Genomic DNA, 26823 nt, shown 5'->3' with positions numbered 1-26823 from the left:
ATAAATCCTACTGGCAATAATAAACGTCAAAATATAAATATCGATTTGTAATTTATTATATTGGTAGCACCTGCAAACTGACATTTAATTGACTCGAAAGAGTCATTACGTGTTATAAAAGAGATGCTCATATCAATGGTAGGCCTAAAAATCTCGAATTTAATATCATGTTTATTAGATGTCGAGGGAAACTAGCGTCACAGTTAGACTCATAAACTTGAAATCTCACGACGTTACTAGCGTCCCCGAAGAATCGTTACATGACGCTGTCATAAAAATCGCGATATAACAAGGGATAGAATTCGAATATCAAGCCATGTAGTACAGTAATTTGATAGTGAAGAATAATATATAAAAAAAAATTTTGTTTTTTTAATATTAAAATAAATGTGTGAAAATATTAAAATATGTTTAACTACGTGTTTGTACATATATACATATAATATATATATATATATATATATATATGTACTAGAAAAAAGCTATAACTTCTTCTGTTTTTTGCGATATTAGTTTAACACAAACAATATATTTACGCGTTAATTAACATTTTATATTTATTAGATTAATTTCAATATTTGCTTTATTAAATGCATATATTGTTTTACAAAAGTAAACAAAATATTTGATTATTGAGAAATATGCATCCCGGATATTAGTAGTATTTATTTTATTTATTTTGATTAGTATTTATTTTACGATTATACATATAGAAAGATATTTACAAGTGTACAAAACATGCAATAGAAATTCTCGGTATATGAATTATATGAATAAATGTGAAAACTTTTTTCATACATGTACGCGTGTATATACGTGTATACGTATACGTATGTATATTTTATTATTTCAACATTATTTTATTACTTTATATTCTACTACTACTGCATTTGCGAAGCTCATTCATGCATATCCAAAGTTTTCTCATATGCTATTGTATTTCTTATATAATCCTTTTATTTTCTCTCTCTCTCTCTCTCTCTCTCTCTCTCTCTTTTCTTTATAGAGCTTTCCCTTATTAAAAATATTTAAATTAAAAAATGACTCTTCTTTCTTCTTTTTGGATATATATCTAAAATGTATACCATATACATACATCCAGAAGATAATCATATCGATATCAGAAATTTAAGACATAAATCGGTTTTTATATTAATAAATTCTATCATTTCTGAATAATTTTTCTTATAACGCTAGTATTTTTCGCCAAAATGTGCAATATTGCGGTTAACAATATAAGTACACATATAATATATATATATATATATATATACGCCCAATTTTTACCGATAAATCTAACACGATCATGAGACCGGAAACGTCAGCATGTTGATCAATGTCGAATGTCGTCGTTGGCAACTGCTGGCGATTCGTATGGTTCGCTGCGTGTCGTCGTAATCCGGTATCGATTTGCAATCAGGTAAATTTGACAATTGCGACAGACGGATTCTCCGACGATTCGATACAATGGCCGGTCAGAGAGGGAACTGGGGAGGATAGAATCGGGGGCGCGTTTCCCCTTTTACGCGATGAATGGAGATTTCGAATTTTATCGCAAAACTAGGCGCCGACGGAAAATCATTCTCGCGCTTCTCATCGTTTGTGAGCCGGAGTTTAAAACCAGGGGAAGACAGAAGGAGGACAAAAGAGAGGAGAATGGAATTTATTTCAGTTGCATCAATTGCCCGCGCGCGAAAATGCGTCCGATGAGTCGAGAAAGAGCGCGGCTTCGCGCCGGTTAACAACGCGCGATGATGAGGCATTACCGAGCATTACTGTGAGTTGCGCATAGTTCGCGATGGTTACATTAATACGCGACTTTTTTGCCTTTAAGAAGAAAATGTTCATTGAAGCACGTTGCTCACCGTAGCTTAATTATTTTCATTATCTTACTTGTCTTCCTTGACATTTTGATAATTATAAATATCTAAAAGAAAGAGGAGGAAAATAGGAAAAAGAGAGAGAAAGAAATAATGATATTATATATTGTGTAAATATATAAGATCTCTCGCTATATAATTTTTATTATTCCTTGATAGTCATGTAATTCATTTATTATGAGAAAAAGTAACGAGGAAATATCTAATCACACATTCTTTAATAATTTAGTATTCAAGTCTCTTTTTTTTAATATCACATTATTTATATAATTTATATAACGCGTTCTTTGATGAGCTTAATGTTTCTTTGACGCTTTGTCATTACTTATTTATTTGTGACCACGCGCAAGCTCATGCTTAGAGAACACATATACTTTTATTTCATACTTTTATACATTATTATATTATTACATGAAAATCTTGTTAACTTCTTTTTTTCTTATATGATTAATTAGAAAAAAAATGCAAGTGAAGTGTAAAATGTGTTTCAAACAAACAATCGACATTTTTCTTTACGAGTTAACATAACGACTGAACATGAAAAAGGGACGCAAGATTAAGCGAGATGGAACCGATAACATAAAGAGGAACTTAAACGATGGTACTACGCGCGCATCTCGAGTTCTTCTCTCTTCTCCACACAAACAGCTTCTATGTTAGATACCGTCCAGCAGTTACTCCGCTCTTATTTTCCCGATGCTTCCTTTCCGACAGGCATTTCCGCGTGTTCATCATTTTTGCAATTTCTATGTACATATCATTTTGCACGCAATTATTGAGAATAATGCCCAATGATTTTGCGACCTGCTTAATTGAACCAATCGCACATCACTTTTTTAACATTAGTTTTCAATTTAATTTTGACTTAATTTTGATTTAATATTCTGTTGCGATCTATAATATAATTTTGATAATTTATTTTTTTTATAATTATGCAGTATTATTATGCGGTATTAATAATTAAAATTCAAGATTATTATAACATATATCAGCTACGTACTTTTAAGAAATTTGTATTATAAATGATAATTGATGAGACAGTGATAGAAAGATTAAATAATTTTATTAAACAATACCTATTTGTAACGGAGGAAACTATAAGTTTAATTTTTCTAAAATAAACTCTAAGAATCTAAAGTGAATTGATTATATAAATTATAGGCTTAATTCATTCTTGTAATCTAAAATTTTTAAATATTTAATATATGTATCATGTATCAAATGATACATATTAATGAAATAGATTAATTTATTTTCCATATTATTAAAAAAATTAAATTATCTAAATGATTTAATATTCATTTTTTGATTATATAGAGAAAAAATTTTCATTTTCTTAACTCATTCAATGCCATATATATGCAGAAAGTTTTTTCTAGAAAATATTGAGAATAAAATTCTCTAATCGCAATGTCGATTTGTATGTAAATCAACCGTACATATCTGATCTTTTATATACAATACATATGTAGAATGAAAGCAAACATTTCAGCCGCATACATTATATTATTGAATCAATTATTCAAACTGTTATTAAACAAAGTAAAAAAATGTTTAATCTATAATGATAGATTTGCGGAAAATTATGTTAGTTTTGCGATAATCGATAAAATTTTCCGTGCTTTGAATGCTTTTCGCTTCACATTTTATACACATAAATTCATTTATTGCATCTGCTTTGCAATAATTGTATTCTCAATATCGCATCAACTATATGATAAAGAATAATAATGTTTTAATCACATCGAGTAATATTGATTTCATATTACATTGTAGGCGAATAAATGATAAAAATAAGTGTATTTTATATACTTAATAATAAACAAAAACTCAACACATGTGAATGATAAACTATCGGAAATCTCTATCTAGCCATTCTATCGATTTTTGAACGCGCCCCATCTTCAAGAAATAGTTTATTGCAAATTGAAGTAGATTATTTGTAGACCCGATTTTCATTTCAGCTTTTCTCCTTCCATTCTCCCCTCTCTTTCTCTCACTTATGAAGGAGTAATATCGTTGTTTGGGAAAAGGATTTCAGCCGGAAGTAATGGTAATCCCGGTCGATTCCCTTTCAAATGTAGCTAAAGTTCCGTAGGAATCAGCAAGGACTTATCGGGGTTATGACACTCGAAGTCCCTGTTACAATTCAGCTTCTCCTTCGCTCCTTTGCCGTTCTCTTACTTGCGACGTCTTTCACACCAGTGGGATGTTGCTGGCGATCCATTCCACCAGCCATTTATCGGTTTGGAACGGTTTATATTTATTTATGAATTTCGGTTTCGCACGCTCCAATAACGATAATAATATCATAACAATAACGAGAGCCATTCAAATCTCGCTAAAATATTGACATTCCTACGAGAGAGACGAAATGTTTGACTATGAATGGCAATCAATGGCATGCCCTATTTGATTCTTTGGAATTTTTCTATTCCAAATTATAATTTAAATATTATAGAGTAACTAAAATACAAGACGGCTCTTCTTTAATTTGTTGTATTATTTTCTGATCAATAATATTAATGAAATGAAGCAAAATATGTTTCCTTTACAACGATAAATGTTTTCTCAAGAAAAATGTTAATTTTTCGAAAATGAGATTATATAAATTATTGCTATAGTGTCATGAAATTTTTGCTGAAAATACGTTATTATTCGATCTCATATCATTTCACCGGTATTTGATTCGAATAAAATGTCGCATTAGATTTGAAGAGGTGTGTTCAGCTTCGCAGACATATTGAAATGTCTGCATCTTTATATATATAAAATACTATTCTATTCGTGCTCGTCACGAAAATCATGCAGAAACATTTTCTTATAAGAATAGCAGAAACTCTCTGTCGCGGCACGTTGGACGATTTGTTTGGATAGGCAGCGAGATCCTTTTGGACGGAGCGAATTGCTCGCGTCGGTCCCGTCGAGAGTACTGCGAGGCATTTTATCAAAAGTTTAATACAAACGCTAACTTTCTTCGTTATTCTCTTCCTTCCTTCCGTCAACGTTATTCTCGCATAATGAGGGTCGGGGGAGTATTATTTTACGAGAGGCGCGTTCTTATCGTCCTCGCTGCGCTCGCGATAAATCGGCCCGAGCACATTGCGCGCCGCGCCTATATTTCGTTCGGGACGAGTCTAACCACTTCCTCATTCCTCATCGACATACACATATAGCGCAAACGCAAAACCAACGGTAAAGATAAAAATAATTTACATAAGATCTTTGCGCGAAAGAAGTATACGTGAATCGCGTTGTACCAGAAATGGAAATAAATGCGAAAAATACGCGTGAGATAATATCTTTCACATCTCGGAGAGATGTGAAAGAGTTATCAAAAAGAACGACTTCTGTGCAAAGTTAACGTGTTTCTAAAATTATACGACCGGGGAATGAGAAAATAGACGGTTAATTTCATAAGTTATTTGCGAACTAGCGCGTTAGTGGAAAGATAAAACTTTTTATGTCATATAAATTCATAATTGGCATTTCATTTGATGTGCTTTTGTGGTTATAATTAGAAAAGATAATTATTAAAAACTTTTCTGTTATTTTATATATACATATATTGAATGATATTTAATATAAAATGATTAATAAGATGATTAATAACAACTAATTATGCTTCTTTAGAAAAATTATAAAATAAAAATATTATTTCGAATTATTCATTATAGATGAATTGCTTAAATTTTGCATTCACTGACTGTGAGGTATATAAAAGTTTATAAATTTATTAAACTTCTTATAATGATACATGTGGCGTAAATTTATCTTCTACAATTAAACTCATAATTGACATTTAAAGTGCTTTCATGCGATAATTAAGAAGACGTTACTCGAGGAACTTATTAATAATCGTTTTAAAGTTTCGATAATCACAAGAATTTAATTACGATCATCCATTCAACCTAACGGACCTTTGCTTGAAACTTTCACTTTGCTTCTCCGTTTTCTTCTCTTCCCTAATTTTTTCGTAAATTTGCTATGCACTTTGCGCTTCTTCTCTTTTGTGTCGTATGTTTTGCACAGTACGTTAATTATGTCACGATATGCATTATATGTATATGTAACAGTGTAATAGTAATAATTAAACAAAAATTATATAGCTAATGTTTTGAAAGAAAGAGAGAGAGAGAGAGAGAGAGAGAGAAATAAATTCAAGAATAAAAAATACATATATTGGAAATATTTTAATTAGACCTTTAATTAAGCCTCATAAAATAAATGAGTAAATAGTTCAATATATTAGCTTCGTTTAACAAATTAAATTTAACAGTGTATATCTTGTTAATTATTTGTGATAAATATGGCTATTACGATAATTAAGAATAGCGAATTTTTGTTTCGCATTTACTTCATAGTGACTTTATCCTCTACATTGAGTTCATCAGCGGTGTTCAAAGCGCTTTTATGTTATAATTAAAGAAGATATATTGAACATTGTTCGACGAAATTATCAATAATCGGAGCTTCGATATTCTCCCAGGAATAACGTTTAATTACAATCATTCAGCCGATCTTGTCTCTGAACTACTGCTGTACTTTTGCTAACACCTTTTTTCTTTATTTTCTCATCTTCCTATTCCGCGTTCCCTTGTTTCGTTTCTCATTCGCTTACGTGATATCACGATAACCTAGTTATACATTTTTTATCGTTGAAATAAAAAAGTGTGATTAAATATTCGTAATAAACTTATCACATTAATCAATCGGACATTAACATAATGTTTTCATATATTGTATCTGCAAACACGTGCGAATGTGCTTAAACTTATAATTGGCATCTAAAGTACCGTGGCGGTAATTAAAAAAGACGTTAATTGTCGTTCGATAAATTTACTAGTCTCATTAAATCTCTAATTACGAATGTATTCTCAATGAGATGTTTCTCCGAAACACATCTATGAGTTACCGCACCTTATTCTTCTTATTAATTTCGCTAGCATTTTACATCCATTTTAACGTCCTTTTGATCACTGCTTGTGATATCATCTTATTAAGATATCATGATGAATATTTTATTAAACATTTTAATAACTTTTAGTTTCAATTCTAATTTCCAATTATTAACCGCAATTACTAACTATGCCGCTTATTTATTGTATTGATCAATTATTTTGATAAAACAAGAACATGTATGCGTACATGTGTTACATGGACATACATGTATGTAGTAGCATATGACATAGTACTTGTGAAAAGTGATATGAATTATATATGTTCATTTCATGAATGTTATGCTTTATTCACATTCAAATTGCTTTCATACGATAATTAAAGTAGATACAGTTAAAAGTTTATCAAGCTTCTAAAATAATTCTTTGTTCGAGAAAAACCAACAGCACTATTTAAAATGAACGAAAAATGAAATAATAATAAAAATTAATTACATTTTTCCGTAAGAATTCTTCATATAAAGACAAATGTATTTACTACTTCAAAGTCAGTAATTACACAGATTAATTATTCCAAATTTTGAAAAACCAACTTAATAATTATATTAGCTGGAGTTTTCTCCAAACTATTGCAATGCAATGCCATTTATATCGAATTTCACATTCATTTGGCCTTTGCTTTCTTTTAAAATAGTCCGCGTCCGCAGGTATGGGTGATATCTTAATAACGCGGGTGTACATCCTCTACTCACGGTTTCAGCGAAGCGAGTCTAGATCGGAAGACTAGAGTTGGCTGAACCTCGGATCTGCGAGTAGTAAAATACGCGGCTTAATTGCTTAATTTCTCACAGCTAAGCTCGCCTTGCTGCCGCCCTCCAATGCCGAAGAACAAAGGCATGCGCCCGTTACTTCGGTCTTCTTACTTTTACACCCTATCAACATTACTTCTCTCGCGTGACACTTTAATTATACCGTTACGAAAATCGGACAGGAGGCATAAGGGACGCACCATATAAAGGAGAGCCTTTTTTTCACATTCTGATCCAATTTTAATTATTAAACCGCAAAATTATCGCCATGTATGACGCAAGTGACTCGACAAATTGCGAATACGCTGAAAGCAAGCAAAATGGATTATTATCCGCTGCACAAAGAATTTTTCAACATAAAAATTGAAGGAATTACGAAACTGTAAAAACGTCGTATCTCATTTAAATTTTATGTGTTTACTCGTTCTTTACATAGGTATATAATTTTTTACTCTTAGGTATTTATAGATAGAATATAGATTTATCTTATGTGCGCGCATGGGATCAGAAAAAGTTGCAATACATAATTGCATTCTTCAGGAAGAAAAATTTAATTTATGTAAAGTATCCGGAGTAAATCAATAAATAGGATATAAAGCTTGTTAGAGCTATATACACGGGAATTATTTAGATCGCCAGATAACATAAATAACTTACGAAATAATTACTCACGATATTGATTTTACGTAAAGTAATAAATAACTAATAAAATAAGTAATAAAAAAACCGAAAGTTTTTAAATTTATAGATAATATATTGTACAGAGTCATAAAAAAGATCTATCTTAACACACATATCATAATTATATACTGAAACGTGTTATATTTTACAGAGATATTTTATTTGATAAAAATAATTGCATTTCTTGATACCGAAGAATAATATATATTAAAGGTACTAACTATGCGTTCCTTAAAACATTTGTTAATATAATTAATATTAGATATATTTAATCGATTGCCATATCAAAAAAAAAACATCAAATTACATTTTTGTTGATTGTGAAATAAAGTAATATATCTCAAATAAAACTGTATAATTTAAGTACTTCTTTATGCATAAAGTTCTGCATATCGCGAGTTTGCAAATAATGGTGCAATATGTTTAGCGTGTACCATTTTCTCTGTAAGTCGTAAACACAATTTTAAATTTACAACGTTTATAAATATTCGTACACTGTCTTGCCAATCTGATCAACATTAGAGCGTGAGATTAAATAAAATAATTTATGATGACTGGACGATTATGGAAGCAATGCTATATTGTTGTATGTTTAGTAGCTCGTGCGATATTATATAAGAGAATTTCATATAAATTTTATATATAATATCTTCATCGCAGAAGGATCGCTATAAATCTTAGCTCCAATTGTTGGATAATCGCGACAAGAGTCCCCGTGTGTGCTAAATTAAATTAATAATTCACATTTATTAATGACACTCAAACTACATTTCGTAGATTGTGTGGTCTTTATTAGAACGCATGGATATCACTTTTTTACGCGATGATAAAATTAGCATAAAATATTCACGATAAAAATATTTTTCTTCAATTGCTTTTTCCTTTCGTCGATAGTTTTGGGTTAATATGAATTTAAACGCAATGGATTTTAAACTCGCTTTCATTCTCTGCGTAGGTTCTTCAATCAGTGATCGAATAATAAACTAATAAAATGTAGCATTTTATATTGCAAGAAAATAAAAAATAAATAAAATTTGGATTAAGTATTTAGTATATTACGATATAATATATTAATCAATTTGCAATGCACTGCTGTTATCATAATTATCACTTTTTCCAGCCCTTTTAATTCTTTTGCTCTTTATAATCATGAATCACAAAATCAAGATTCATTGTATAAGCACGTTTCTTTCGTTTCCGTCGATCAAGATATACTAAGTACGTTACAAATATTCGCATGTGTGTGCGATGATAAATTGATGATAGTCATTGCATTGAATCAAATTATGAAAATGTTCTGTTCTGGGATTCGTCGAATATAATAGGAGTATTAGATCAGACAAGTATCATGCAATGGATTAATAAATGCAAAGTAGCGGTAATCAGATTATCATTTTTTACTCGATATAGGCGATCTCATTTTATATTTGCATAGTATTCCACATTCCACGAATTTATATTATATTAATTTTTTTCTGAGACGATATCCTTATCGAAACTGCCGGCACAGTTTAAAATCAATATTGGATTCTTTTCACGGATCCGCGGATGGAGAGTTAATTTTCCAGCGCGTTTTCGAGGCAAATGGCGTGGATGAATAAACGGCTTGGTAATGATTTAGATCAAGTAGCGCGCGCGCGCGTGGCCCTTCGTTAATCTCTCTCGAACTACCGACTAAAAGAATTCAACCTCTCTGGCAAACAGTTAAGTTTTCTTATATTCTCACACGGTTCGGTAGGGAACGCCGTTTTTCTCACGTGATTTCATCAGATTTACATAGACCTACAGAGCCGAAACGCGAGCAAACGTCCTAGCAAATAAATTAAAGGTAGACGATTTCTTTTTTATACTACGGAATAACTCTCGTAGCGATTCGTAAAGATCGCGTGCAAGAAATGCAGTAAGTTTGCAGAGAATCATTTCTTCCACGTAGCTTAATAGTTCCGACGACTGTCACACTTCAGCGGAATGGTTCCTGCGCGCCGGGTGTAGTTTGATTAACGTTTACTACATTACAAAGTTAGAGTAGAAGTAAGTTTTACGTGTTTCCTTTTGATTGCAATTTAAGTTTGTAGCTCTCCTTAGCTCACACACGAGCAGTCATTTTCAATTCACCTTTTTTTTTCCTTTTATAATTCAATTTTATCGAACTTCTCATTTTTAATCGCGATTAATAGAATCCTTTGTATCTCGATTATTAACATTAAACAGCGATAATGTTCGAATGATATGTGATAGTAAAATATAAGTAGGCGAACATGTTTAAAATAAAACCATAGAGAAAGAAATAAAGAGAACTTTTTACGGGTTAATAATCCTCATGAAAGAGAACCGCAGTAACACTAAGTATAAGAAGTAAGAGAGAATATCTAATTGTAAGAATGAATTATGATATCAAAGTAATGATCGTTATGAATTTTTTCTCACAAGCGTTTTGTTCAAGTTTTATTCAAGATGCTTTTCTTCATCGACATCTTTTCGTCAACACTTTAAAAAGCAATTAAATCGCTCGTTTCAGTGCGCATTTAACGCATCATTTATCCCCATTAAAATGTCGTTTGCTCGCTTCCTAATTTTTACCAAACTTTTTACAAAAATTCCTGTTAAGTGACTTAATAAGTCGCGTCGCAAAGAAAAAAAAAACACTTAGATCCTTTGTTGCTCACTTATACATATCGTTCCGTATTGATTCTTAATCCCTGCTTACTCTCTTAACACGATTTCATTACCAGAAATTTTCGCACGATGTGTATACGTGACCGGATATTTGCCATTCTATTCCTGTTAAAACGATACAAAAGGCATCTAATTTTATCCGTCAATTGGTTTGCCGTGGACAAAAGGACGGAAATCGCGATGACTCACTAGATCCGACATACCGATCTTTCGACGTGGAAGGAGAGTTTGCTTCGGTAGTTTTTCTCATCTCGCGTATCGCGTCGCTACCTTGAAAGGATCGAACGGCAGGCGCGGTCATCGAACGAGGATCATCCTCGGCTACGCTCACGAAATCGAATGCGCGATCGGACGGGAAAGAGTGGTCTCCTCCCCTTCTCTGTATCCCGTTCTATCCCAATCCGGGGAAGGTAGCTTTATGGAGTCTTCTTAAGTGAAGCGCGACTCCGCGGCTCAGACTCTATAACCGTTTTCCCGAACTTCGGTCCTTACTACCATGATCCGGGCGTGTTTGGAGAACGAATCGGGACTACCGCTTGCTTTGTTTAAAACACCAGAAAACTTGTTCCGAATCAACTTCTTTGACCCGCCCTCCAATTTCGGTCGAGCAGGGGAATAGAGACATTTCCCCGAAGGTACTTTCTCTCGAACCGCCCCTTACGAGATACTCCTAAACATTCGATTTTTACGACTATATGTATCCGCTTTTTCCATTTGCGAGGGAGAATTGAGCGCAATTGTTGAAGAAACGTGCGTATTTCACGGTAAATCGGGCTTTTTGTTACTTTCGATCGTGAATCCACTGTGGGACCATTGGCAACTGGTCCCCGTATAAAATCCGACATTGTTGTCTCTCCCTCTCTACTCTTTTACGCAAAACTGCATTTTTTGTATTTTCTCAGAACTTGAAATTAGATCCCGCTCGAAGTTAAATCGGCTTCTTTCACCGCTTCTTTTTACCGCTCTCTATACGTTAACAAATACAATTTATCGAAGTAATATCGTGCGATCAATTGATTTTCATCTTCCACATAGCTGCGAACTGTTTTTTTGCGGCAGCGCGGTGTAGACACTTCCAATCGATCAAATGTATCATCCTGCCGATTTGTTTGATCAAAACACGCGAATTTCTCTCAGTGCGTCTAACGAGACAATACTTTTTTCACCCATTATTTTCGAAACACATTTGGCGCGCAACAAAATTCCTACGAGTTTAAAACTATATATCAAGGGATTAAAAGATTTTCAGTTGAAAAATTGAACAACAATGAAATCTCCACCATATCTCACTATAACGCGACTCAACTTCTTACCGGTAACGGCGACAAGAAGAATGCAAAGAAGCGTCGCGGAAAGGGTAGAACGCGCGTCTCGGTATCCCGCGACACTTTGCATGATGCTTGGATATGCTCTCGTCTCGATTACGCACTCATATACACGCGCGCGCGCTCATTCATCCGTCACAGATCTGCCTTCATATCGACACTTTCAGGCTCCAACGAGATCCGTCGACGGCAGACGATTCATTGATTCAGAGAGACACACTGCACTATATATTCCTGGACTCTGTTTCTTCAATTTTTTTTTTTTTTTTTTTAATTTTTTACGATTGTCCGCGCTCAGTTTTCGATGAATTACGAGCTGACGCGGCTCGAACTCTCGAAAACGGATGAAAAAAAAAAAAGAATCGACACCGAACGATCGAGGGGTTGCGAGCCCCCCTGCGATCCCTCGCCGACGATGGCGCGCTTCGCGTCTAAGGACGACGTAACGTGAAAAGTTTTCCGGTCGACGTACGAGCGGCTACTGAAGCTCCCGCCGCAAGCACGGTAAGCTTCCAGTGCGTCGACTCCGTCGTGCACCCGAAAGCTCATTCTCCGACTCGCTCTCGCGCTCGGCCCCGCGGCATTCTTGCTCTCTCATTCACAGTACTCTCTCTCTCTCCAATTCTCGTGGTTGATCGATGCCTCTCTGTCGCACCAACCCCCTCTCTTTGCCTCCCTCTCGGCCATTTTAGCGTCGTCGTCGCGATCAGGCGCGCCAGTGCGGGCTGCGCGCGCGAGGGAGCTTTCGCGTCCTAAAGCTGAACGGACGAAGGGTTGCGGGAAGGGAAGGAGTGATTGATTGGCGCTGAAACTTCGCGACTGATTGAATCTTTTTTACGTTTCAATATCGATATCCCGGGGCCGGTGCGTCAGAGGCGAAGAAAGAGAGCTCCGAGAAAATAGATGCCTTACGTACACACTTATACTCGCTATGTAACGCGAGCTTTCTCGCGAACTATAAGGATCACCATGCATAATTTTACTTCGTTTTCTTCATTTCATACGCGATCAACGACCGATGACGGAGAACGGATCCTTCGACTTCGAAGAGGAGTCTCTTCTTCGTTTCGCGTATAGTTCGCTTATGAGAAGATGATCGGATCGAAATTATAGAATGCGAGAAAGTTTGTTTAATGACTCTAACGTGACTCTAAGAAGTTGGACGCGAGCGATTTGGAGAACTATTCTCGTCCGGATGTTACGATTCAGGCTTGATGATTATTGATGACATTTTGCAGGTTCATGCGAATTTTCATGTAGAAATCGTCACGTATATAAAAGCCGTTTAAAAAACTAGCCTGCTTAATTGAATCGTGAGCGATGCGCTAATTACCTCAACTGTTGGTCGATATCCTCGTTGCCCAATCTCTCCTCTCGGTGATTTTGATCGATTATTCGAGTTCATATCTACAATATATATACATCTCGTGTTAGAAGCCATTATGCGCGTTAAGTTAAGCAAGATATAACGAAGTTGATTGTAACTTTCGTTATCACGCCGATTTCTGAGCGCGAATAAGTAAAGCAGAAAATATGATTTGCAAATATCGCTGATATTAAATAAGATTGAATCGAAATTTGCGCGCTCTTGCTTACATGCTTTATCATTCGAGTTTAGAGCAAACTCATCCTCGGATCTCGAATACCACATAATGCGTTTACTTATACCACGTTTAAATGGTGGGAAAAAAAGAAGCGTACGCGGAATTGCCTCGGGCGCTTCGTTTCCATTTCAAATGAGCACTCGATTCGCAAGAAAGCTCGACGACCATTTAATCTAGTTTGGAATAGATCAGATTCATTCGATATATAGCGTTGCGCTAATTAATACCAGACGAACGTATCCCAGTTGGAATGTTAAACTCTGACGTATAATTCGTTCTACCGCGGCATGTGCAATTAACTAGTAGCTTATTGATCAGGTATGAATGACGAGCCGTGAATAATCGCATAGGTAGCACATGCGCAAGAAAGTGATAAAAGGAAATCCGGGCAGAGAAACAAGATTCGTGGTGCGTTCGGCCGCCCAGCGTGGAGGTTTTGCAAAAAGCGACACACACAGACCGCTTCGTAATTAAAAATACGTCCGACAAGAAAAATGGTCGATCGTTGTTCTGGTTTCACTCGACAAGCATATCTCCGCATAAATGGTGCGAATGCAGAATCGATCGTTGGTCATCAATATCTACCGGATATCGGATACTGTTACGATCATTAACACATTGTTGACGATGCGATCGCCTGTCTGTCATAACGCGTTACGTTTTCAGTTTTATATCAACCGACTGACACATACGTGTGATGGACATACGCGGACGAAACTCTTCGTGTCTTCTATCGAACTTACAACACATTCTGAGAATTATGGTAATACATTGCCATTTCTATATTAAAAACTTCAAATGTGCGTATAAATACAATTCCAATCATTTATAATATAATAATTTGCATCTGATTTTGACACTGCGCGTTACATTCCGCAACTATTCTTACTGAAACGTCTGATATTGATAAAGTATGTCAATCGGAGAAAGTATGTCAATCAATACATAAACTTGTATTATTTTTCGTTGTTTTATTTAATAATGCGAATATATTTTGCGCATACATTCATCGCAATATTGGATCCGTTCATTAAAAAATGACATTTAATATAATAAAATAATCAAATAATCAAAATATTCAGGATTTAATTAAAAATAACCATATACTGTTACGTTCGCTTAAGATCTTTTATAGAGATTGAATAAAAATAATGTTTCAATTTGTGAATGTTATTTTATAATTTGCATAGAATAGCATTTTCACTTTCATGTTCTGTATTACGATAAATAAATTTCAAGATTGAGCGTTTCTATTTAGGAAACATTTATTATTCAAAATCTTTTACATTCGTCTTCAAAATTTTTCCGACTCAGATATTTAACAAGTGATTATTATAATGTGACAAATAAAAAGATAAAATATTAGTGATCATAATTTTCCTGAACTTTTTAAGTATCAACAATAAGTTTGTTTTTCCTTCACTTAAGCTTAGACATAAATCGATATAAATTATCTCGGATAGTCTAAGAAATCTGCTGATCACGATACTTAGCTCGTACACATCTTGATATCACGCACAGTTACGTTAATTAAGGATGAGTCGACTTCAGATAAATATCCAATCTTCATTCGAAGTACGGTATAATGATTGACGCATGCCTCGAAAATTATCGACAAAGCTTCGTTCCGCTTCATTTCCGCCGTTTCTCAACACATTAGCGTTTTAATTGGACACATCTCCGCGATTTTTGAATTTGTGTTATATCATATCGACATCTTTTCATGATGAAAGTAAAATTATTTCACATAATTTTGTTGGAATATACATTTTTCATTAATAATAATTAATTAGATATAGTTCGTGCAAATTGAAATAAATTGTTTTAATTTTTAATTTAAACAACGTTCATTTGCTCGTCTATAAAAAAGCCTAACATTATTATTTTGATTCTATTTTTCATTAATTTATCAAAAGTATAATATTAAAAATTTTTGATGATCTTAATATATAACATAAAAATATATAAAAATCGTATTTCGCTTGATTTCGATGAATCAAAGAGTTAGCGGTGCACGATTTGATAAAATATATGCAGATTTTTCTTCTTGCGAAAGACGTTTCCTACATTGGAGGTTAAACATTCTTCTTAAACTTTATATCTGTTCGACGAACGGCATTTCCGTAAGATTTTCCACCTCTAGTGATACGCGCGGAGATCTATCTGCGAAGCGAAGGAAGGATTTGAATCTCACGGAAGTCAAGGCGCGAGTTAATTTGTCACTCTCTCGACTCTCGTATACACAATTTCCTCCTCTCGAGCCCTGCCAACATCTTCCTCATTATCTTTGAAATAAACGACCGAAATAACCGTTAATAGGGACGTTTGACGCCGGTTAGGCCCAAGAGTGAAGCGAACGTGTGGATTGTAATCGTAGAAACGGTACTTCTCTCGCAGGTACTAGCGCGAAACGAGGAAGCGAAACGCGATACCTAAATAAATGCGTTAGAAAGGTGTTGATTTTAGAAAGTAACATTTTCCACTGTGAGGATGATTACTTCCGGGAGCTACGAAAACAATAATTCCTCAATTTCTCACAAATTGACTTAAACGCACGAAAATACGCCATTTGACCGTCGTTGAACGATAAAATACCTCAAATAAACGTAAACTCGGTTTTATTTACTTTTGAAGGTAATTCGAGACATTAATTGTGCGAAAATAAAAATCACAATAAGAAACGGCACCGTTTGCGGATACTCTCAAACCTTTTAATTCGCGAAAATGAAACGAAATTGTTTTATCCGCTGTCGTGGATTCGCAGCGATTTTCGCCGGGGATCCGTCGCCCGTGATAACATCGTAGTATTGAGACTCCGCGTGTACACGTTTTCGTAAAACGTCCGGTGTACATACACGCGTACATCATGGTGGGGAAAAATTTTTGGCGGTCCCAGATGCGACCGGCCGATCGAACTTTAACGTCGTTTGCAAGCGGCTTCTCTCGAACGGCCGAGCGGGTTGCCGCGTTCTCACGTTCCATTGCAAAACTGTCGAAACTGTCGAATCGCGGACAAAGGGTGTATAATACGAAAGTTACAAACGGAGAGAAGAAGGGAGGGAGAATGAGAAGAGAGAGAGAGAGAGAGAGAGAGAGAGAGAGAGAGAGAGAGAGAGAAATAGACGTGTTGGCGCGAGCACGCGGACGCGAGCCTCGATATGAGTACCGATGCAAGTTCTTGGAGCGTATAATATTCCACGTGCGAGTTGTCACTTCGTGACCGCATTTCAGTGACTAATGAGCGCTTTCGAAAGCACGTTAGGTACTGTCAGGTACACGGTTGCTGTGCAATGCCGCGGCGAGCTCCTATGAGGGGATCTCGTGATACACATACGCGTATACGTATACATATATGTATGTATGTACATATATGCGTACGTGCAGGGTGTGTGTCAGACATACCACGTCGTTTGTCGAAGAGATGGTAGAAGCGAAAATCGGAATTAGGGTACGGTATGGAGTAAGTCCAGTTGTTTCGAATGAAAAGTAACAGAGAGTGTAAAAAGTCGAAATGGAATTATTCACATAGAGAATTAATGACAATTTTGCAACTATATTGAAAATTAATTCTAAGTGCGTTACCTTATTGTTAAAACAAATGGTGAACGAGTAGTTTCTATGATGCTTTAAATTTTACTTTTATATATATTTACATGACACATTTATAATTCTATCTTAAATGAAGATATCGAATTATTACTTTTATTCAGTACTTACCTTCGTTAATATATTGTGCTGCCATCAAGAAGTGTTTATGGATTGGTGAAATATACGAGAGTAAAAATTAACAGAATTTATTACGAATCAAAATATTTGTTGGGATAATTATTATAGGGATTTAAAGAACAAGTCGCATTTTTACAAAATACAAGAGGGAAACGTTTAATATATATTTACATATGTGAACAATGTATATAACCTTTCTGTTAAGATTGTAGTTGTATAGAGAGGAAAAAAAGTAGGATATATATGGCTTAAAAGTCAAATCAAAATGAGATATAAGCATACAGTATTAAAATTATTACACAATACTTTGGACGCAATTATTTGTTTGTTAACGCATGTACTTGTCGAAACGCGAGTTGATAATTATTATCGTATTAATCACGAAAACATATTATTAGTTGTTATTGGAAAATAATTTGTGTATCCGTTTTTTCTCCAAAAATCTATAGCCAAGATCCTCAGATAATAAAAAAATATTTTATGTCAAAATATATATAAACATACTTTATGAATCAATGGCCAATTTAATAATTTAATAATTTTATTAATAATTTATTTAATAATTGAAAGTAAATTGCTTCTAGCGATTCGCAAATAAGTATTGCATATAAAATGATTTAATTTTATATATATATACACACATATAATTTTACGTAAATAATTATTTTATAATCGATTCACAAAACGATATATAAATTTGAGAACAAAATTGCGTTGCTTTTTTTTTATTTTTAAATACTAGGATTTTATACAAATATATTTTCATAATAAATACGAAATACATTGACCGAAGAGCTCCGTTAAAAGGTAAAACAACAAAAAAGTATTGTGAGATAGAAATATCTATGTGATAATAAATATAAAATTGGATAGCTGCACATTATTCCTTTGACTGGACATAATAAAATATTATTATATGCGTGATACAATAATAAAAAATATATATGATTGTCAAAAATGCTAAAAACTTAGCACACTATTATAATTGTAGGAATCCGTTTTAGTTTACATTGATGGAGCTCGTTCAATCAAATGGTTATAATCCTCTCTAAGACTTAATATTAGCTTATTTTAAAAACTATACGTAAATAATTTTAATAATCGCATTTATCAGTGAAAATTATTAATTAAATTGTGTAAATCATGTATAACTTAATTAGTTAGTATAATATCAATATCGTACAATTATTGTGCCTTGTTTATTCAATTCGTATATTTCTGATGTCCATTCTATCAGACTTGTATTAAGACGTACGAGTTTCACTGATGTTGAAAAATGTAATGACAAATCGAATTGTAAAAGTGATCTTGTGTAAGTTAGAGTGAGATTATTCCAGTAGAATTAATCTTACAAATTATAGGAACAAAGTACTTAGAATGATTATATTATTTGATCTATCTTTATAAAGTAATTTTTAATACGCAAGGAAAATAATATATAACTAAAACTAACAATGAGTGTTTCTGTAGACATCAAACAGTTCTTAATTTGTTTCTGATAATTGATTTGTTTTTGCTAATTAATTCTGAGGAAATAATCTCATTCAAATTTAGCGCGTTTAAATTAAAGTCTACATATTTCCTTATCTCATATTTCAAAAAATATCATTTATCGTGCTCGAATGTTGAACATCCAGTTCTCTGCTAGGAAATATTTCAATAATTGACCTCGTGTTAAACAAAGGAAAAAAAATTATTTTAGGGAGCCTATATTTTATAATGGGTTAAGATTCCATTCGTGCAAGAAAACGTTCTACCGTACACCATGAATGTTACATGTAGACTTTCAACCCCGAGAGCGACCGAATTTTCCGGTACAGACGATTGATAGGCGACTGTACTTTCAGAGTTAGCAAAGAAAAGCGTATACCTAGCGAATCTCGAAACACCAGTAACTACGATAATCTCTTAAATTTCTTGTGGGCGCGATGCGGCGTTTCACTATTCTAAAAAAGGAATTTTTTATACAACCTGGGAGTAACAATAAGTGCATTTTTATGTACAATAGTCTCTATCGCTCCTGGATTTGTTCAGTGTGGTGTCTGCGCTTTACAGTCTCGAAATGGCATCCTTTTGACAAGGCTTTTACAACCCGCGCGGCCAAATCGACCAACGATTTTGATTATCCTCCTGCTGGTTATTCACTGGGTAATTCTCTCGGTGCATTGCTGACGCGAATCGCGAGCGCGGGCGCGGTCACTTCGTGTTCACGGCTGCGAGAAACTCGAGAACGGAACACGAGATCTTCATGCGTGAAACAATAATCGTCTGTCCCGGGATCACTCCTCCTGTCAAACGTGGTCGCCCCAAACTGTCACCGTTTTGGCGCGATCGACAGATGCTAGGTATGTGCCATGCGGGTGCCAAGATACGGCAGTTACTGCTGCCCTGTATACATTTAAATGCCAAAAGTATAGATTAGTAGACGCTGTATAAATCTTACCTTAACTCCTTATGAATCTTTTAAGTGGATACTAATTTTTTCATTAGCAACAATTTCTCGAAATGAAAAGAAAGTTATAAACTATATTAAGAATTTCATCAAGTACAAATACGCCTAGGATCATCATATGTGCATAATTAATATATTGGTATAATAATAAATTGGTATAGTAATAAATTAGATTTAGTCAGGATTTCTCTAAAAAATGTTGTCTTAATAAACATTCGCTTTTATCTGTCAAAATATCGATTACGTTAGACTTAAGCTTCTCAATGTTATATATATATATATATGTATAAAATTCTCTCGTATTACATCGGGAACTGTGAAGAGAGAGGAAATTAAAAGTGGTGCTTAATACTGACGATATCGAATAGATGAGATAAACTGAAAGGAATTCATCTATCAATATGGAATCTAATAACTTGCATCGGAACGAAGTTATTTGAATTAAATAAATTCGTTTTGATATTTTAAGCGTGATATTTATCAAAATAGTGATGGTACAAATCGGACAAAAATTATCAAGAATGTGATAGTATACAACAAAAGCGATCGATTGATTAATCGATTTGATTCACAATCAGGCAAGAATAATCTCAAGTAGATTACATAAAGATTGTAATTTTAAATAGCCACAGTATTTGTTGTATCTGCTACAATAACTATAAAAATTGTGTTATATGAATATGTGTGTTCGCGTAAACATAAAATAATATTATCCCGTATAGTAAAATTGAAAAATTCATATAATATCCGATAAAAATTTTCATGATATTTTGTAATTACAGTTGTTTCTCTTAAAATTTCTTTCTCTCTATATTTTCTCAATCAAAAAATATTTATTAAATATCTTAACACATTTTATTAATTCAAAATTGAAATAACATTTTATGAATTTGATCGTGTAGCCGTTATGAAATATTAAGTATAAAATAAAAAACATAGAATATTTATATATCTTTTATCAATATGTGTAACTCGAGTTATGATTTATTAATATAATTAAATCTTAATCTTAATTCAATTGCAAATATGTATCGAAAATGAAAGATGAATTAAGGCAAGCTATGAGTTTAATAAGCACGATTGATTATATTGATTTCTAATGCCTTGTGTGTACAGAAACAGATGGAAATGAGGAAGAGGAGAAAAAGAAACTATAAGCCAATGGCCCGATTTGTGCAAGCGGATTTGCGTCCCGTGAATCGGTATATAAAGCGGGGACGCGCTTTAAACAGCTACATCCGAAAGCTTTCAGAATCAGCTTTTTCCATTTTCGTCTTCTAACTTCTGTTTGGGAGCAGAAGGGGAAAGGGTGCGAATCTAATTTTCTTTCTTACGGCGACTCGGAATTATTTCGCGCGCCGCCGCTGTTGCTGCGTGTTCGAGTCTTTCAATTATTTCGCTATCCTTACGAAGTGTCTGGTACCATGTGAAGGGCGAACGGAAAAACGCTCGGGAACCTCGTCACATATATGACGAATTCTGAATCTCATGCAATTTAATTTTTGTTTCGCCTTCTCTTCTAGAGACCATCGAAAAGAGAAAACGCGGAAAAATGGAAATCATATACATGTAGCGAGTGGCGAATAGGTCAACCATAAATATGATTCGCGTGACGGCTGAGCATATACCGTGTAGGAAAATCTGCGACTGCTTAAATCGTTTCGTTAAAGATTCCATTTGTACGTGGCGGAACACAGTGCCGCGTAATTTTCTGGTCAGAGCGGCTTCGCTCGTGCAGCAAAAGGTCTATAAAACCTGAATTCCCGAGAGTGATTCGCAGAGCTTGGCGACGGAATCGTAAAAGGGTGTTTCTATGCGAGGACAAACGTGCTGAAAATGGTGTGCCTCTCCCCCTCCTTTTCACTCCCCCGTCACCGACAATACCGTTAAGGAATCCTTCACAAACGGACCCGGTGAATATTTTTGCGCGAGGTCAAAGGTCATCTACGTATAGGGTCGGAATGGCGTCTCGGAGGAGACATCAGCTATATATAAAACTATGATTACGATTTTTTTACGACCATTCATTCGAGTGGATGCGTGACGAGCGTGTTAAGATTATACGATTTAAATTAAAAATGTTTATTAATTTAGAATATATTACGATCGAGACATTTTTATATCAATTAAAGATTCTTCCTTATAGAGAAATGTTTCTCGGTTTGCTTATAATTCTACGAATAATATAGCGAGCTCAGTAAAATCACAGCACGAATAACAATCAAATTCAAATGACATTTGTATAATATATCCTTTCATATATTCATTCATACGAAATCATGAACCGACTATTGCTTTTAGCAAATCTGTCCATACATTGAATTTTCTCTCTATTGTGAAACTGACCCGATAGTTATCAATTTTTCTCATCGTATGATCGATATGTCAGCACAAAGTGTATAGCAAGACGATCTGATATTCTATCATTACTATATTTAATCAATATCACCGTAATGAGAGAAGACACATACGGTTCTCGTTTCATTATTCGGCAAACTCGAACGAAATGAAAAATATCGTTTATACACCACCGATAATTCTTTCTTCAACCATATTTAAAGACGTGCTTCCAGAGATAAGATCTTTATGCCTTACATCGCGAACCTGCGACTAGTAGGAGCATAAATTCTAGGTAACCGAGCGTAAGATTTCATCGTAGTAAAAGTAACTCGCAAATTGCATTCGTAAAGTTAGAATCGTGCCACTTGATGCGACTCGGTGCTAAATGGGAAGAACAGTAGGAATACGGCCAAGTATATAAAATAAGGGATGTAAGAAAAAAATAGGGGTAGACAGTCGCGGTTTGACGGGCGCGTTTACCCTCGGCGCTTATATCGCGGCGAAACAATATGACGGAGCGAGAAAAAGCGTCGCGACGACCGCCCGTCGAGCGTCGTCGAGCGTCGTCGACCGCCGTCGCCGCCGCCCGCCGTCAACGCCGTCGGCGTCGTCGTCGGCGTCGTCGTTGCTTAGCGGGGACGATATTTCTAAAAGCAGCGTGCTTCGTATCCGGGATACCTTTGCGAGCGGCAGCTATGTACCTTGGTGGTGTATATTGCGAGCGTGATAAAGGAGACCTATCCGTTCTTGCCGAAGGAGCGTGGAGAAATAAGCTTTCGCGAACGCGGTGCTTCCGCTCTCTTCTCGCCACTCCTTCGCATCTCCCCCTGCCATTTCATTCCGCCCCCTCATTTTTTTCATCTTAGCCGCGAAGCTATAACGCGAGAAACAAAGAGGGATGGAGCGCGCGCGCGCGCGCGCATGCGAGAAGGAGAAGAATATTTTTTACAAAAGAAGAGTAGACAGGATGAGAGGCGGAGAGACGCGTAAGAGCATGAGAAAGTGAATAGGTTGCGTGCATCCGTGATGGCAAGAGATTGACGGACGCTACGGGTCTTTGAAATGTACGCCGCGAAGGCATTTTTGTCTGTCGTTCTTGCAAATGACAGAGTTAACGTATAAACGCCGGTAAAACCTCGTACTTTGTCGACGCGAGGATACATGAAGGGAAAAACGAGAAGAGAAACTGGAAGAAGGGATATATATCCGAAGAGCGAAACATATCTCTGAGAGTGAGAGAAAGGGAGAGATGGAGCGCGCTTGTGGATTTTAGATTTTAACCCGGAGCGATGGATTATGCGAAGCGTAAGGATAGTGAGAGAACGTCGGGAGGAAGGGGCTGAGAGGCGGAAATACCACTTAACGAAAGAAAAGCGGCGGAGAGGAAGGAAGAAACGTTGTCCGCACCACCGTAAGGATGCAGCTCGTTTGTCGTCAAGAGCGCAAGGGATAATTAAAATAATTATCCTTCGTTGTGGATGCATAACGCCGGTCGGCAATAATTAGATCCCGGCGACTTACCGATAATGAAATCGGGATGAGATCTCCCGTAGAATTTCGCGTTCAAAAAAAAAAAAAAAAAAAAAACCCGCAATCCTTTGTGATATGCGAAAACTGCAGACAAGTGCAAGAAGCATAATCGAAATAATTATGAGCGAACGCGGAAATACTAGCCTTGGATTAAGCCTCGATTTTTTAATATGATATAAACTCTAATATTGAACATGAATATAAACTTTAATTATTAATGTCGATAATGAAATATAATATATACAATAGCATAATAATATTGCATATAAAATAATATTATTGTTATGTTACGTAATTGTGACGCATTTATATTGTATTGCGTTATTGAAGGTTTAAAGTTACATTGTTAGTTAAATTTCTCAGCAACAGACTGGATATTATGTTATAATAATATTATAAAAAAGTTATTTTATTTAGCGTTTACGCAGAGTAGTTATTTATTAAATATTAAGATTAGCAAATGTAAAAGTGTCGTAAACATCTCTTTAGGATCGAAACTAAGATTGCGAACGTGATCGTAAATGTCGTAGGTTGATAGGCCGATATCTTTGGATAATATATTCTTTATCACGCCCGTATATACCTGGTACATACTTCGTACGTCGGTGTAAAATGATGAGTACCACCTGTTGACATAGCGACGACGTAGACTCAAAGTGATAAATTCCGTGTGGGAACAACAAAATAGGGATCTTAACGCACGTATAACGCGGGATATAATAATCAGCCGCATGAGAATGTAGCAGGTAGGCTGGAAGGGCTCGAGATTTTCATGCGGAGAAGTAGGCAGAGCGAGAGGAGGGAAAAGGCTGTTGTTTGTAGGGATAAAACACGATGCAACGGGGAATTCCGCACGTTAATCCATCACTTACGAACTCACACTGGCAAAAATGCAAGTGCGCGAATGCGAGATGAGATAATTTTGCTTCGCACATGAAAAATGTAAAAGCTTTGTGCAACAGTGTTATGGTAAAACAAAAACTTTTATAGAACCATGCGCTTAATTAAGATTATGACCAGAAAAAAGGATGAATAATCTAAAATTGTGTATTTAGAATTTATATATAGACTATCTATAGAAAGCAATTGAAATGCAACACGTAATAATGAGCAGAATTCTAAATGTTACATTCTTATAAATAAATGAAACCAAACAATATTACTCTATTGTGCCATAGTTACCAGTGTTTATTTACTTGTCGAATTTATGATATAAAAAATTAAAAGTTATAAAAAATGAACGCGCACGTTATATTGCTCGGCTAACAATTCCATAGACGGGATCATAAAAGATCCTAACCCGCGTAATATTTCCTCTCTCTTTTTCTCCCCTTTTTTTCAATCGCGAGTATAATGTACAACTATGAGTTGCACGCAGCGGAAACGAAATCACGTAGCACTTGGAAGCGTTTGACATTATAAAACGTGACAATCTCGCCTAATTATCCAAATGATCGTGACTCTACGCCATTAATCTACATGATCGCGAATACCCGCTCGACCGCGAACAGTGGCGCCTAATGGCGCGCTCATTGGCGAGGCACAGTGACTCGTAACACGAGAACGAGAAGAGGAACGACGACGACGAACGAGCGACAATACAGGCGACGATTAGATCGACGTTATTCTCATGGCAAATGACGCGAAACGACGACGACGACGACGGCGGCGGCGAATATAACTGCCGTTAAAGACTCGAACGTTAGGTCGCGCCGTCGCGGCCTTGTGGGAGCTCCTCTCGACAGCTTGGCTTTCGATGATTGCCAAGAACGCAGCCTCGCGTGAAGAATCCCGGAAAGGCAGCAAGCAGTGCATTAAACGTCATTAGCACTCGACGTTGCCTCATTGATATCACGAGTTGTGGCATTTACGCGCGGCCGTTGTGTTCTCAAACATACGCGATAGAAACGGATATAAACCAAGATATTTGCCGGACTCCGCCGGTTTCCCACGTGTCCGTTTACTTTGCGATATAATAATCGCGTGTCGAGACCACTCTCTTTTGTTAGATTTAGATTGTTGTTTTAGGTTCTCAGGTGCCGTTAGGTGCTTTACAGTATATTTTGAAACCATTAGACGGTTGAAATATTTCCTTCGATATATCGAGCTTCTCGTTTTTGTTCTATAAGCCTTGGGGAAGTTAATTTGCTACTCTGTAATTGCAATTATTAATCGAATAAAATTTCAGGATTATTCTTTCGCGTATATTATAACGTATAAAGTTATAACAAATTGTTTCAATTTGTGTCACGCGTCGACACACATAAATCATACATATTTCAAAATTCCGTAACAATGCTGGATCGACTAGTCGTATATAATTGGCCATTGATGAACGCTATATCGAGTCATAAATTTTCGGTGCATTTGCCTAGTACGGGTAAAGCATGAAAACAACGCCGAATTTCCGAAGAAGCCGTAACGTAATCGAATCCATCGACAAATGGATTTATGATTGGTCGAAACGTGCGGAAGTTACGGAAAAAAAATTAGTCTCCATAAATTTTGCTGACATATTTGGGGGTTACATGTCCGTAGTTTACAAAATCAGATTTAATCCGTTAAGGGCGGCTCGCAAATTTACTGTATAATCCTACCAAAGTCCCTTCTATTAAATGATATTATCAAAAATACGATATTATTGCAGCTGTGTATACGTACGGTTAACATTATTTAATTAAAATATCAGACATATTAATTTATGTATTATAAAAACATATTTATGTTTATTTGTCGTATTTGAATAATCCGTTTAATATTTAATTCTTATTAATAAATCATAAACATAAATTATGTTTATGTATGCAGGCACATTAATATAATTATTTTCACAAATAAAAATTTAATTTACAACGATAGACAAAAATATTTACTTATAACATTGCATTATTGAGTCGCATAC

The 26823-nt window shown here is 35.2% G+C and overlaps 2 protein-coding genes across 4 annotated transcripts in view; both read right to left on the bottom strand.

Annotated features, from left to right (window-relative positions):
* LOC114944628 (uncharacterized) overlaps positions 1-12757 on the bottom strand; it is a 60860-nt gene extending 48103 nt beyond the window's left edge. The window contains exon 1 of the mRNA XM_085487735.1: positions 12258-12757. Coding sequence (XP_085343861.1) covers positions 12258-12339 — 82 coding nt within the window. The 5' untranslated portion in view covers positions 12340-12757. The remainder of the gene's footprint in view (positions 1-12257) is intronic.
* Positions 12758-17734: 4977 nt separating this feature from the next.
* The window catches only part of Atg16 (Autophagy-related 16), a 387422-nt gene continuing 378333 nt past the window's right edge, over positions 17735-26823 (bottom strand). For all 3 annotated transcript variants that reach the window (XM_029315355.2, XM_029315356.2, XM_085487702.1), the window contains one exon: positions 17735-19987. In XM_029315355.2, the coding sequence (XP_029171188.1) occupies positions 19891-19987 (97 nt within the window). In that variant the 3' untranslated portion in view covers positions 17735-19890. The remainder of the gene's footprint in view (positions 19988-26823) is intronic.

This window comes from Nylanderia fulva, unplaced genomic scaffold (assembly GCF_048542155.1).
Source record: "Nylanderia fulva isolate GAGA-0341 unplaced genomic scaffold, ASM4854215v1 Scaffold6, whole genome shotgun sequence".
In the NCBI taxonomy this organism is placed as follows: Eukaryota; Metazoa; Arthropoda; class Insecta; order Hymenoptera; family Formicidae; genus Nylanderia; species Nylanderia fulva.
This window is presented reverse-complemented; position numbering and strand designations above follow the sequence as displayed.